Source organism: Rhinoraja longicauda, chromosome 1 (genome assembly GCF_053455715.1).
Source record: "Rhinoraja longicauda isolate Sanriku21f chromosome 1, sRhiLon1.1, whole genome shotgun sequence".
Lineage (NCBI taxonomy): Eukaryota > Metazoa > Chordata > Chondrichthyes > Rajiformes > Arhynchobatidae > Rhinoraja > Rhinoraja longicauda.
In genome coordinates this window covers 108960059-108973209 of record NC_135953.1, presented here as the reverse complement: position 1 = coordinate 108973209, position 13151 = coordinate 108960059, and the positions used below count along the sequence as shown (strand labels likewise).

Sequence of the window (13151 nt, the reverse complement as noted above, 5' to 3'; positions counted from 1 at the left end):
AAGGGGAAGGTAAGGAACAGCTCAACTTGTGACTGTGGCTGGAGCAATGGCCATGTATTAAATACAGCCTGGGAGGTCCATTTCTGGTGGCATCACAATCATGCTGATGGACCAATATGTGATAGTTTAGTTTACTGTCACGTGTACAGAGATACAGTGAAAAGCTTTTTTGTTGCTTGTTGTCCAGTCAGCATAATGACTGCACATTACAATCAAGCTGTCCACAGTGTAGACAGTAAGAAATGCTGCTGTTGGAGTAGAGGTTTAAAAGAGTTGAGCGATTGTAAGGAATGACTGCAGACCCACTGCTGAGACCATCACGCAGAGAGTCGCCTGCCTTCGGTGCCATCTTGTCACATTTAATAACGTTTAACTTCTAAAATAAATTCACTTAAACAGCTCGAGGTGCCAGGAATTAATTGAAAATGATGATAAAGTCATACCTTTTCAATTAAGGTCAACAATCCAATTCACATGAATGAGCCTGTACCAGCTGGTTAGGGTATGGCTGAGGGACCAGATGTGAAGTGCATTGAGACCCTCGCCTTGGGTATGCATGACCCTGAGCTTACTGCTGATTTCAGCAGTGGATGTGGAGGTCAGGTGCACCTATGCAAGGCCACCAACTGGTATCATAATGTGTGATCTGTGAAGAAGACCGTGCCACCACTTCCCTACGGTATGTTTGCAGTCAGCAATTTTGTTTTTCTTCATCAGGATACTTGATGCTTCCAATCCAGTATTTATTTTCCAGAATTCCACACATACAGTGTTTTGCTGTTGTACTGTGAGCACAGAGCTCATGCACTGTGCATGTGAGCAATAATCTAGATTCATGAGAGCTCTTGAGAGGAGAAAAAAGTGATGATGGGTTGTGGAGTACAGTTCTACTGTCTGATACTTTCTCCCTCCTGCTCACGTTTGAAGGCAGTAGTGGAATAATGAAAAATGGGTGCCACATATTTAGAGAGAATAATAAGCTCAAGCCATTGAAAATAGAATTTTATCACAATATGGTAATTCCTCAAGGCAAGCATGTTACGATATGTAAAAATTAGATTTTAGAGCAGGGATTTGTAAATCCCTTCGGTATCTTTGGAAAAGCAGTGTGTATTGATCTTGAATTTTGTAGTTACTAAATTGTTCTTCTAAAACAGATCTCAGCCAGGCTGAAGTATGTACCCAGCAAATTCAGGGCTTTTTTAATCAAAGAACTAAAGAATATCAATTCCTTGTTTACCCATGTCTTCATGCTTTGGTGTAGAGTGAGGGTGTGCATTTATAGGTAATTAACAAATTAACCTCGGGATATAATGGCAATTTGGCGTTGGCAAGCGATGCACCATTAAATAAAACAAATAAAGAAGATGGAGGAAAAAAATAGTCAAAAACGATCATCTTGCACTGATATGGTGATATATGATGTGGTATAATCCCATCTTTGACCAACTTCTCCCTGGGTAACAAAAATTACCGGGAGGTCCTGCAAATCTAGGAATTTTAAATTTGCTAACTCTCAGTCCTAACCACTGATGGCTTCAGAAAATATTCTGGAACTTTTCTTTTACAAAAAAAATAAGTGATATACATTTACCCAATGAAATTGTCCATTTTCTGATGAGAATTAAATAATCAGTCAAGTCTGCATGGGCACGGCATTTTATAAATGGCTCAAGATGGGGAAATGCTTTTGTAGCAGAGGACAATTTATTCATCAAAGCTATGCTGTTGATTCAAAAATTGCAGAGGACTGAATGCTGGACAGCAGGATGTTGGGGAGAAGGAGAGCTAAAGGGGAGAGATGGAAAATGTGATGTAAAAATGGACAGAGTGATGCTGAAACATTGAGAACTATGCAGCAAAGGTTTCTTATTTAATAATTCTGTAGCAGTGGGGGGTGATTAGAATTTGATTTATGTACCCATGGTGTAATCATCAGACTGAATACAGATCTTAAGAAGTGATTTATATTGGACGCTGGGCACATTTGTCATCTGAGCATTAATACAAGCTATTAACTTTAAACTTGTGCTATCACAATGTTGGAACATGAAACCCACCACTGTAATATCAGCAAAGTAGAACTATGGAAAATTAGGTTACTGTTATATTTAGAAAGCAATTACTGAAAACTACACCAAACCAATGTTCTATCAATTGGTAGACAGGACTTCACAGGGGAATGCATTCCTTTAGTAGCATAATCACAAATATTGGCCTTGCATGAAACCCAGGAAGGTTATCAAATGTTGCTAATTCTTAGCAAATGTATTATCTTTGTGCAAGCTATTCTGTCAGTTACAATGCAACCCAGGCCACCTCTTGCACCATCTGTGATTCATTGGGAAGAGTTTATCTGCTCACAATCTCTCGAGTCCTTCCACTACGTCTTTTGTTTTTAGTTGAAAAGGAATAGTGTAGTATCATCCTAGTCTAACATGTGACTGGTTTTACAACTAGCTCTTTCTTAATATGTGTTTTGGAAGATTAATCTTCAAGAGTTTTTTTAATTCCCCAGATGTTTTGCAAATTAGTTTAAGAAAAAGAGTCGTCACCAAGATCATGTGTAGAAAGGAACTGTGGATGCTAGTATGGATAAAAGATAGACAAGGGTCAGGCTGCATCACTGGAGAAAAAGGATGGGTGACGTTTTGGGTCGTAACCTTTCAGCTCAAATTCTAATAATCCTCCTGGAGATTGTGCTGTCATTAGAAATGCATTGTATTTGCAAGATAGGGTCACAAGTGTTTGGCACCTTTTGAGTACACCTTGAATGCCTTTAAAATAGAAACATGGAAAATCTGCGGCATAGAAGTAAAGCTTTTCCAGTTCATTCCATCGTTCAGCATTAGGCCCTTTAACCCCACAAATCTTCAACACATATTCAAGCACTTTATTACGTGATGAAGTGGTTTGCCTCCATCACATTTTGGGCATTGATGGATTCCAGACCCTGCCATTCCCTGGGTTGAAAGAATTTTGTAGTGTTTTCATACTATATGATGTTATTACTGTTCTAAAGCAAACAGCTTTAGCTTACCAAATCTTTCCAGAAAGTTACAATTTTCCATACCTGGCAACACCACCTCAAAACTGTGGCCCCTATCCAATGAAATCGTACCTTTTCACCATCTTTTTTGTTGTTCATGAGGTGATTCTAAATTGCTAATAAAAACGCATAGTGTTGACCGTGTCCTGGTTAAACTGATTTTAAGTATTGTCATTTCCTTAAAATAATAATTTTAAATTATTTTGATTGAGAATAAATTTCTTTCAGCTTCCATAATCCACGTACATGTTTGTAATTGTTGTGTTAGGTAAAATCTTTGATGTTGATGCACATTGGTATACCTTTTGTTGGAATGTTTTAATCGAATTGGCTGGCCAGTTCTTGGAGGTCACGGGTCTTCTGTCACAGGCACCAAGCTGCAGCATGGTAGTACAGTGGCATGAGACCTCCAGTGGTCAGTGCAAGTGTTAACCTTCTGCTGTGGTAAAAAAAGATGTGACCTGTTACCTACAGGTGCCGCTGGATAAACAAAATGACACTCAGATATGTAGAGAGCATTTGTAAATCTTAACTCATGATTGCTAATACTGATCCAGACATTCTTGTGGAGTGCTAATGAGGTTAATAAAAATGTTATTTTTGTATCATATTTTGTCAGAAATATGATGATTATGTGTCTGCAGGGTTCGCTATAAACTTGATGTATTTTACTTTCAAGTCTCTGGGGAAACATTTGATTTTGGTTTGCTAAATCATTTTGAGTCATTGGTTTCTCTCCTTCATTGGGAAAATTTCTGCCAGTAGTAATAAATAAGTTTAAAATTTTCATCTCTCACATAGATGCAGTTCAGTGAGACTATATCGCATGCGTCAATTAATTTCTGCGTTGTTGGTGTGTATTGATGTTTTCAGCAAGCCATTGCTATAAATTATAGCAGTGGGAATTTTTACAAGGTGTGGGGTGGATGAATATTATTATTTTAGTTCAGTTTGGTAATCTGAAACTCTCCAGTCTCTCCAGAAATTCTGAATAATGAATGCTTAAGCAAAACATATAACATATAACATATAACAACTACAGCATGGAAACAGGCCTGTCCGGCCCTACCAGTCCACGCCGACCATTCTCCCTGACCTAGTCTCATCTACCTACACTCAGACCATAACCCTCTAATCCCCTCTCATCCATATACCTATCTAATTTACTCTTAAATAATAAAATCGAGCCAGCCTCCACCACTTCCACCGGAAGCCCATTCCATACAGCCACAACCCTCTGAGTAAAGAAGTTCCCCCTCATGTTACCCCTAAACCTTTGTCCCTCAATTCTGAAGCTATGTCCCCTTGTTGGAATCTTCCCCACTCTCAAAGGGAAAAGCCTACCCACGTCAACTCTGTCCGTCCCTCTCAAAATTTTAAAAACCTCTATCAAGTCCCCCCTCAACCTTCTACGCTCCAAAGAATAAAGACCCAACCTGTTCAACCTCTCTCTGTAGCCTAAGTGCTGAAACCCAGGCAACATTCTAGTAAATCTCCTCTGTACCCTCTCCATTTTGTCGACATCCATCCTATAATTTGGCGACCAGAACTGCACACCATACTCCAGATTCGGCCTCACCAATGCCCTGTACAATTTCAACATTACATCCCAACTTCTATCCTCGATGCTCTGATTTATAAAGGCAAGCATACCAAACGCCTTCTTCACCACCCTATCCACATGAGATTCCACCTTCAGGGAACAATGCACAGTTATTCCCAGATCCCTCTGTTCCACTGCATTCCTCAATTCCCTACCATTTACCCTGTACGTCCTATTTTGATTTGTCCTACCAAAATGCAGCACCTCACACTTATCAGCATTAAACTCCATCTGCCATCTTTCAGCCCACCCTTCCAAAAGGCCCAAGTCTCTCTGTAGACTTTGAAAATCTACCTCACTATCAACTACTCCACCTATCTTAGTATCATCTGCATATTTACTAATCCAATTTGCCACACCATCATCCAGATCATTAATGTAAATGACAAACAACAGTGGACCCAACACAGATCCTTGGGGCACTCCACTAGACACTGGCCTCCAACCTGACATACAATTGTCAACCGTTACCCTCTGGTATCTCCCATTCAGCCATTGTTGAATCCATCTTGCAACCTCACTATTAATACCCAACGATTTAACCTTCTTAATCAACCTTCCATGTGGAACCTTGTCAAATGCCTTACTGCAGTCCATATAGACAACATCCACAGCCTTGCCCTTATCAATTTCCCTGGTAACCTCTTCAAAAAATTCAAGAAGATTAGTCAAACATGACCTTCCAGGCACAAATCCATCTTACAGCCTGAGAAATGATATTTTATTTCATTTGCCATTGAATCTCAGGATACTATGTTGCTGACTTGAACGATACTTTCTATATTATTCTTGTTTTCTCCACAAAGTGCAGGATAAATTCAACCTGTGATCGGTGATTACCACAGGGTCTCTTTTCTTAACGATTGCCACTTAAGTTTGGAGCCATCCTTGTCACACACAGTGTCACACACAGTGTCACCTGGGATGTGTCTTAATTCTTCAAGTCATTTCCTGAGGCATCAACTACACATTTACTGACTAAACCGCATTAAGCATGCCGACTATATGGGCAATTGAAGTAAGCGTGGTTTGCAATGTTGGTTTTTTTTTCCTGTTCCCTGTTCAGAAATCTCAGATTGGTTGATGATGTAGAAGAAGAATTGGAACAGGGTCTAAAGGTTATGCAAGTTTTTTTCGATGCAGTCCTGGGAAGAAGTTGGCTTGTAGATGGTGCACTTTGGAATGTCAGCAAGCCATTAGTGGAGAGTGAGACTGATTTTGTTGGGGAGTGAAACATCGACCAAACTGAATAGTTGTTGGTGTTGTAAATCTCATTCTCAAATCAAGTGCACTAAATGAGTTGTGGATTCTTGCCTTAGGCATTTTGATTAAGACTCTCAACAACTACCTCTGAAAATTGGGTAAAAAGGGAGTTTCAATAAATGGTGGGATAGTCAGTAACAACTATAATCTGATTTATTTTTATTTTTAAAACAAACGTGAAAAAGCAACATTGGTTTAATCTTTCGTTGGGCTTTCTCACCACAGAAATGGAGAGGGAAGTTTTTTGATGGAGGTTTGATTGTCAGATTGGTTAAAATTAAAGGTTCCTTTAGTTAATAATCAGAAGAGATATAGCATCAAGCTATACACAGTAGATGGTAAAATCGGATGCTGACAGTTTATAGGATGATGGATGCATTTGCTACATCTATGACGCCTTTAAGAAATTGACTCGGTCAATCTGTGAACTTGGATTTCTTTGAAGATAGCTGATGTGAGCATGTTCAATCCCTGGGAAGTTATTGTCGGGATGTAAAACTGCATGTCCTGTACTATAAGTAGTCATATGGTAACCAATTTGAAGTAATAATGTGTAGTTAATTGACTGGCACATTACTGTCTTGAGTCTTTCAAATCTGTCATTAATAAAATCCATAAGAATTGTTTTCCCAGTGCAGGATCTCAGCAGCATTTCCAGATATATTTTTAATTAAGCAAATCAAAATTGAAGTACAATATTAGCAGATGGTCCTATTGCTTAACGTGTTGATTGGTCTATTTGATGGCTATTGTACCCTCACAGCTAAGGTTTAAAGTTTTTTTGCACACAAGCTTAAACTTCGCATGACATGGTACAAAAAAATTGTCCAAATTGTAAGGATTATGTACTTAGAAACATAGAAAATAGTTTTCTTCGAGCCAGCACCGCCATTCATTGCGATCATGGGTGATCATGCACAATCTGTAACCCGTGCCTGCCTTCTCCCTACATCCCGTGATTCTGCTAGCCCCTAGAGCTTTATCTAACTCTCTTTTAAATTTATCCAGTGAATTGGCTTCCACTGCCTTCTGTGGCAGAGAATTCCACAAATTCACAACTCTCTGGGTGCAATTTTTTTTTCTCATCTGTTTTAAATGGCCTACCCTTTATTCTTTGACTGTGGCCCCTGGTTCTGGACTCCCGCAACATTGGGAACATTTTTCCTGCATCTAGCTTGTCCAGCCCTTTTATACTTTTATACGTTTCTATAAGATCCTCTCTCATCCTTCTAAATTCTAGTGAATACAAGGCCAGTCTTTCCAATCTTTCATCATATGACAGTCCCGTCATCCCGTGGATTGACCTTGTGAACCTACACTGCACTGTCTCAATAGCAAGGATGTCCTTCCTCAAATTAGGAGACCAAAACTGCACACAATATTCCAGGGCCCAAGACAACTGCAGAAGGACCTCTTTACTCCTATACTCAAATCCCATAAACTTTATAGTTTATGTTGTGGGTATGGTCTGGGAAAGCCATGGGCAGCTTACCATTTATTATGTGCTGAGGTAGTAGATCTTGAGAACCATACTGGCCTCCTGTACATTTAAGAGATACAAATCAATGGAATATTCCTCCTGATCATGACATAATAACTTCTGGATGCACATCCGACACTCTTAATAATAATAATAATAATATATTTATTTTATATAGCGCCTTAACACATGCACAAAGCGCTTTACAAATACAATTAACATAGAAACAAACAGACAAACAGACAAACTATCCTGACGGAAAAGCGGCGAATAATCAACGCCAGCGTCCTCTCACGTCAGGGTCCGGCAGTAGACATTAAAGAACACAAGACACACAGATACAATTTTTTACACAAAACAGCCATCACAGTGATTGCTCCAGGCATACCCTCACTGTGATGGAAGGCAAAGTCTTATCTCCTCCTCGTTCTTCTCCCGTGGCGCCACGAGGCGATCGAGGCTCCCAACCCCTTGAAGCCCCCACCGGGCGATGGAAAGTCCCAGGGCCGAGCCGAGCAGGCCGATGAAAGTTCTGAGCCCCCACCGGGCGATGGAAAGTGCCGCGGCCAGGCCACGCAGGGCGATGAAGGGCCTGAGCCCCCACCGGGCGATGTAAAGTGCTGCGGCCAGGCCACGCAGGGCGATGAAGGGCCTGCGGGCGGGTTGATCGTACCTCGCGCTTCGGGGCGGTCGAAGCTGCTACGGCTGGAGCTCCCAAAAGCCGGTCGCCAGCCAGGGACCTGCGAGCTCCCGATGTTGCGGTCTGCAGGGCCCACGGCCGAAGCCTCCGAGATGGTAAGTCCAGGCCCTGCGACCGGAGTCTTCGAGGTCGATCCCAGCTGGAGGCCGCCGACTCCACGATGTTAGGCCGTAGCGCGAACGGAGATACGACACGGTAAAGGTCGCATCTCCGTTGAGGAGGAGATTTAAAAAAGGTTTCCCCCAACCCCCCCACCACCCCCCTACATACACAGAATTAAAAATAAAACAAAACGTACATTTAACATCAACATTGACTAAAAAACACAAAAAAAAAACGGAGAGACTGCCGGTGAGCCGCAGCTGCAGAACACAGCCACGCCCAACCTTATCTTGCGATAAGATTGGCTGTGATTTTTATCCAGCTCCTTTCTGATGAGCATTAATCTGGGGTTCAAACCTGACTTGACTTTGAGTTTAGTTTATTGTCATGTGTACAGAGAAAAACTTTTGTGTGCTTACCAGTCAGCAAAAAGACTATAACATGATTATAATTGGGCCATCCACAGTGTGCCAATACATGATAAAGGGAATAACGTAGAGTGCAAGGTAAAGACTGATCAAAGATAGTCTGAGGGTTTCCAATCAGGTAGATAGTAGCTCAGGACTGCTCTTTAGTTGTTGCTAGGATGGTTCAGTTGCATGATAACAGCTGGGATGAAACTGTCCCTGAATCTAGAGGTGTGATTTCACACGTCTATACCTCTTGTCTGATGGGAGGGGGGAGAAGAGGGAGTGGCTGAGAGTCATCCTTGATTATGCTGGTGTCCTTGCCGAGGCAGTGTGAGGTGTAAATTGAGTCAATGGAAGGGAGGTCGGTTTATGTGATGGTCTGGGCTGCGTCCACAATTCTCTGCAACATCTTGCAGTCTTGGATGGAGCTGTTTCCAAATCTTGCTCTGTTGTCAAAAATTAAACTTGAACATCAAAAGGCATTGTGGTTAGGAGAATAACATTTGAGAGTAAGAGAAGCCTGGCTAGAATGGAACCTGCAGCTAGAGCCTGGGTATTATAGACTCTGAATCACAGAGATGTAGCTTCTGACCTGTGAAGCTTGGTGACTCCGTCGCTCGTCGAAATGGCACAAATATTGCTCTAAGAAATTGGGATTGAACACCATCAGTCACATTGAACACCCAACCAAAGTTGAACAAATATTATTTGGGGCATTAAACTCTCAAAGGTACTATAATGCAAAGTTGTTTTTTTTTGTTGCAGCTTTTGAGCACAGTGGTAAGTGTATGATGAATAGATGCTTTCACAAGGGAAGTACACACATTGAAGGAAATGTTGCTTGAAAATCCATTTGATTTACAATTCTTCGCTGCATTTTGAAACCTGCATATTCATTGATCATCTAATTCAAGCTGGCTTGCTGTCTGTTGTCACTTTTATCTGATCATGCTGATTAATGAACTAAAAACACTTTCCTTCAACATCTGTTTCTTCACAGTGTTATTATGACTGGTGCCTACAATAATTTCTTCAGGATGTTTGACCGCAACACTAAACGAGATGTCACCCTGGAAGCTTCCAGGGAGAACAGTAAACCACGGGCTGTGCTTAAGCCACGCAAAGTCTGCACGGGAGGCAAGCGGAGAAAAGATGAAATTAGTGTTGACAGTTTAGACTTTAACAAGAAGATCCTGCACATGGCCTGGCATCCAACTGAGAACATAATAGCAGTGGCAGCAACAAACAATCTCTACATATTTCAGGATAAAGTGAACTCGGAGATGCACTAGGTTTATAAATACCTTGGTGTAATTATAAACCAGCCTTCTTTTTCCAGACCTCTCTGCCAATGATCTTCGCAAGGTTGAATTCATCTTAGTGGAATTGTGGAGTGTGGTTTCTCATTCGTGTGTATCACTTGTCAGTAAGAATTGATTTTTGTCTGTAACTGGGTGAACTGAGCACCTAGAGTCAAATACAGAAGGGCAAGCTTGGTCACCATCTATTCAGTCAATCGGATGTCTATGTTTCAGGCATCTTAGAAAAGTTACTGGTTGTTGAAATCTTTCCATCCAAGATCTCTGAATTTGTAGACGAGGGGACAAACAGGATCTAACTACCTTTTAATTTCTGATACAGTCTTCAGTCTTTATGATGGATTCACTTGGTCATGCATAAGTAAATAACTTCAGCAGGCACTAGAAACGTGAAAAAGCTGCTGTCTTTGTTGTGCCAGATTGTCCATATATAAGGATTGGTAACCAAATCGATGCAATTTCTTTTGAATGCACCATTTTAGTTGTTGGACAATTTGAGACAGGGAATGCAGGGCGGGTCAGGCAGCATCTACAGAGAGAGAAGCTTAATTAACATTTCAGATCAATTGCCCAATTGAGCAGTTCTCTATTTCAATCTGATGCCTGCTGCCTGATCTGCTGAATACTTCCCACAATTTGTTATTATTTAAACTTATAGCATCTGCATTTTTTTTGTTTCCTATGGATAAGTCGATTCTGATATTCTCTTGCCAATTGGCTTGAATAGCTAGGTAACAATCTATCTTTCCTTTCAAATTGTTGGAAGCAAAGTGATTTGAAATATTTGCACTCCTCGTTAAAAAGTATGTACCAAAAAATTCTCAACTGCTGTTAAATTTGGCGTAAATGAAATTCTGATTCAAGTTAAAAGCAGACAGTACAAAGAACTTTGTTTTGAAGTTAGGGCCAGTGGATATTCTGTGAATTTTTAATTGAACAGTTTTACATCTGATCTGAATCCTTCTGTCAGGGTCACTGGTCACAAAATGGGGAAATGCAGCACTGCCATTGAAAAGAAAAAAAATCCAAGGCTATGCAATTTTATTTCAAAGAATATCTTCAGAATCCTGAAGAAATAGCCTTGCATTAATAATTTATCAAACAGCTAAGAATATAGTTTAAATCTCTGTACCAACAGATTTGTAGGGAAAAAAAATATTCCCATAAATTGAGGCAAAGCTGCATTTAAAAAAAACTGTTTCATGAGTTGAATTATTTGTGGCCTGTCATAATATTTAAGATGACCTTCATAAATGTTAGGCATTTGTGGAGGCTTCAGAAATCTACCGCATCATTAATTTGGAATATCCCGAATATGACCATTGCTCTCTGTAATGAAGCTGTGGGGAACAGGAAAAGTAACTTTACGCCTACATTTTTAGCAGCTGCTTGAAATAAAATACCAGACGATGGTGCCCCTTGGGTGCTGACAATACCTGCATTTACGTTGAGGTTGGCATAGCAACGGGATAAAATAATGGAAGTCATTGCATTTTGAACACTACTTAATTCTCATACCCATTGTTCTGCACTGAAAACCACAAGACCAACTGTGTTTTTATATTTTTCTGAATTTTCCAATGACCTAAAATTACGTGCTAAAGAGTGGCCGGTGTTATGTTGGGGGGACTGATGAAGGGGAATGGGAGTTAATGGGCATTGCAAAGTGGAAGGCATAAGTACTTTGTCTTTATTCTTTATTAAAGGTGCTGAAATATCATTGAGTTTGGAGATATTCTTTGAGAAAATTGGCTGTGAATCATAAAGCACAATACAGTTTTAATAAATTGATTAATGTGAGAACGCCATGGATGTCTGAAAATTCAGAGTGCTTTAGTTCTCTTTAGTCCCCGAGTTCGCTGGGCAGTCACATTATCGGTAACACACTGATTTCTGCGAGAAAAAACTGAACAAAAGCTTTTGAACATTTTGAGGAAATTGTACTGTGTTAAATAGAAATCTACAGGAGGTTCCTCTGTAGGTGCTTCAACTTTAGCTATTTTGGGTACTAACTTTGAAATATGCTTGGAAAAATGATGTCTCTCGAACCTGTTGCTTATCTATATGGGCAATGCTTTTTACTTCTAATATGAAATTGGTAAAAATGTTTGTCAATGAGAGAGATGTTAACAGGTTTTCAAATAAAATCTAATATCAGCCACTGCATCCTTTAATTTTGCCTAAATGTACACTTTGCAGTTTGGGGCATTTTTCGACTGACGGGTTTCTAACATAAGAGAATCTTTCTTGATGTTGGCCTAGGCACTGCTGTAATTGTTCTTCAGCTGCTCATTAGAAATACAGAAAATCAGATTTTACGACTGCTGTCATTCAATGACAATTTGCACAAGGTATTAGAGCATGAAATTGTAATGTCTTGTATCCCTATTTTCAGACTGTCACCAGTGCTATTGAATAGTCTCAATTGTAAACAATGTCTCACCATTGTCACATGCCTTGCTTCAGCTGTGTTGATGTATTTAATGAATGTTATTTGCTCCATCACAGTACTATCCGTTACTTTCTGAATGTCAGCCCCAAATTTATGAAATTTTATATTTACAATTAAAAATGAGTTCAAAATAAGGAAACATTCACAAATCAGAATTAGTCATAATTTTTCAAAAATAAATTTATGTAATGAGAGTAAAATGTCAGTTTAATCTGGAACGGTTTCTGAGGAGTGGTAGGTAATAAAGTTCCTCATGTGGAAACTCGGATGTTTGAAGCACTGTCCATGGTTTCAAATGTAACATGCACTTTTAAACTGACTTTCCTTGTCAACGTGCAATCTATGCTCATAAAAGCAAACATTTTGATGACAAAGATTACATGAAAAATATTAATGAAGGTCGTGGATAATTTGAGGTGGATTGATTGCATGTACCAAGCATAGAAAGATATTGCAAAAATCTCAATGTCTTGTCTGACAAAAGGTGTTAAAATTCTAATATTTTCTCAGTTTAGCCATTTAATGTTTAACAGCCAGTGTAATGCCTCCTCTCAGTGATGCACCCAGGAATCTCAAGTTGATGGTGCAGTGAGTAGTAGAGAAGGCGAAGGTAGGTATTATCACAATGTTTAAGTAACTAGGATGAGCATATATTTTGCCAAATGCACTGAAAGCTTCACACTGAGTTGTAAATGGGATTAGTATAGATGGATACTTGATGGTCGGCATGGGCATTGTGGGCTGAAAGGCCTGCTTCTCTGCTGGATGACACT

The 13151-nt window shown here is 39.9% G+C and overlaps 1 protein-coding gene across 4 annotated transcripts in view; it reads left to right on the top strand.

The window, feature by feature from the left end:
• LOC144596234 (serine/threonine-protein phosphatase 2A 55 kDa regulatory subunit B gamma isoform) overlaps positions 1–12801 on the top strand; it is a 199203-nt gene extending 186402 nt beyond the window's left edge. For all 4 annotated transcript variants that reach the window (XM_078404461.1, XM_078404445.1, XM_078404453.1 and 1 more), the window contains one exon: positions 9608–12801. In XM_078404461.1, coding sequence (XP_078260587.1) covers positions 9608–9899 — 292 coding nt within the window. In that variant the 3' untranslated portion in view covers positions 9900–12801. The remainder of the gene's footprint in view (positions 1–9607) is intronic.
• The last annotated feature ends 350 nt before the right edge of the window (positions 12802–13151 follow it).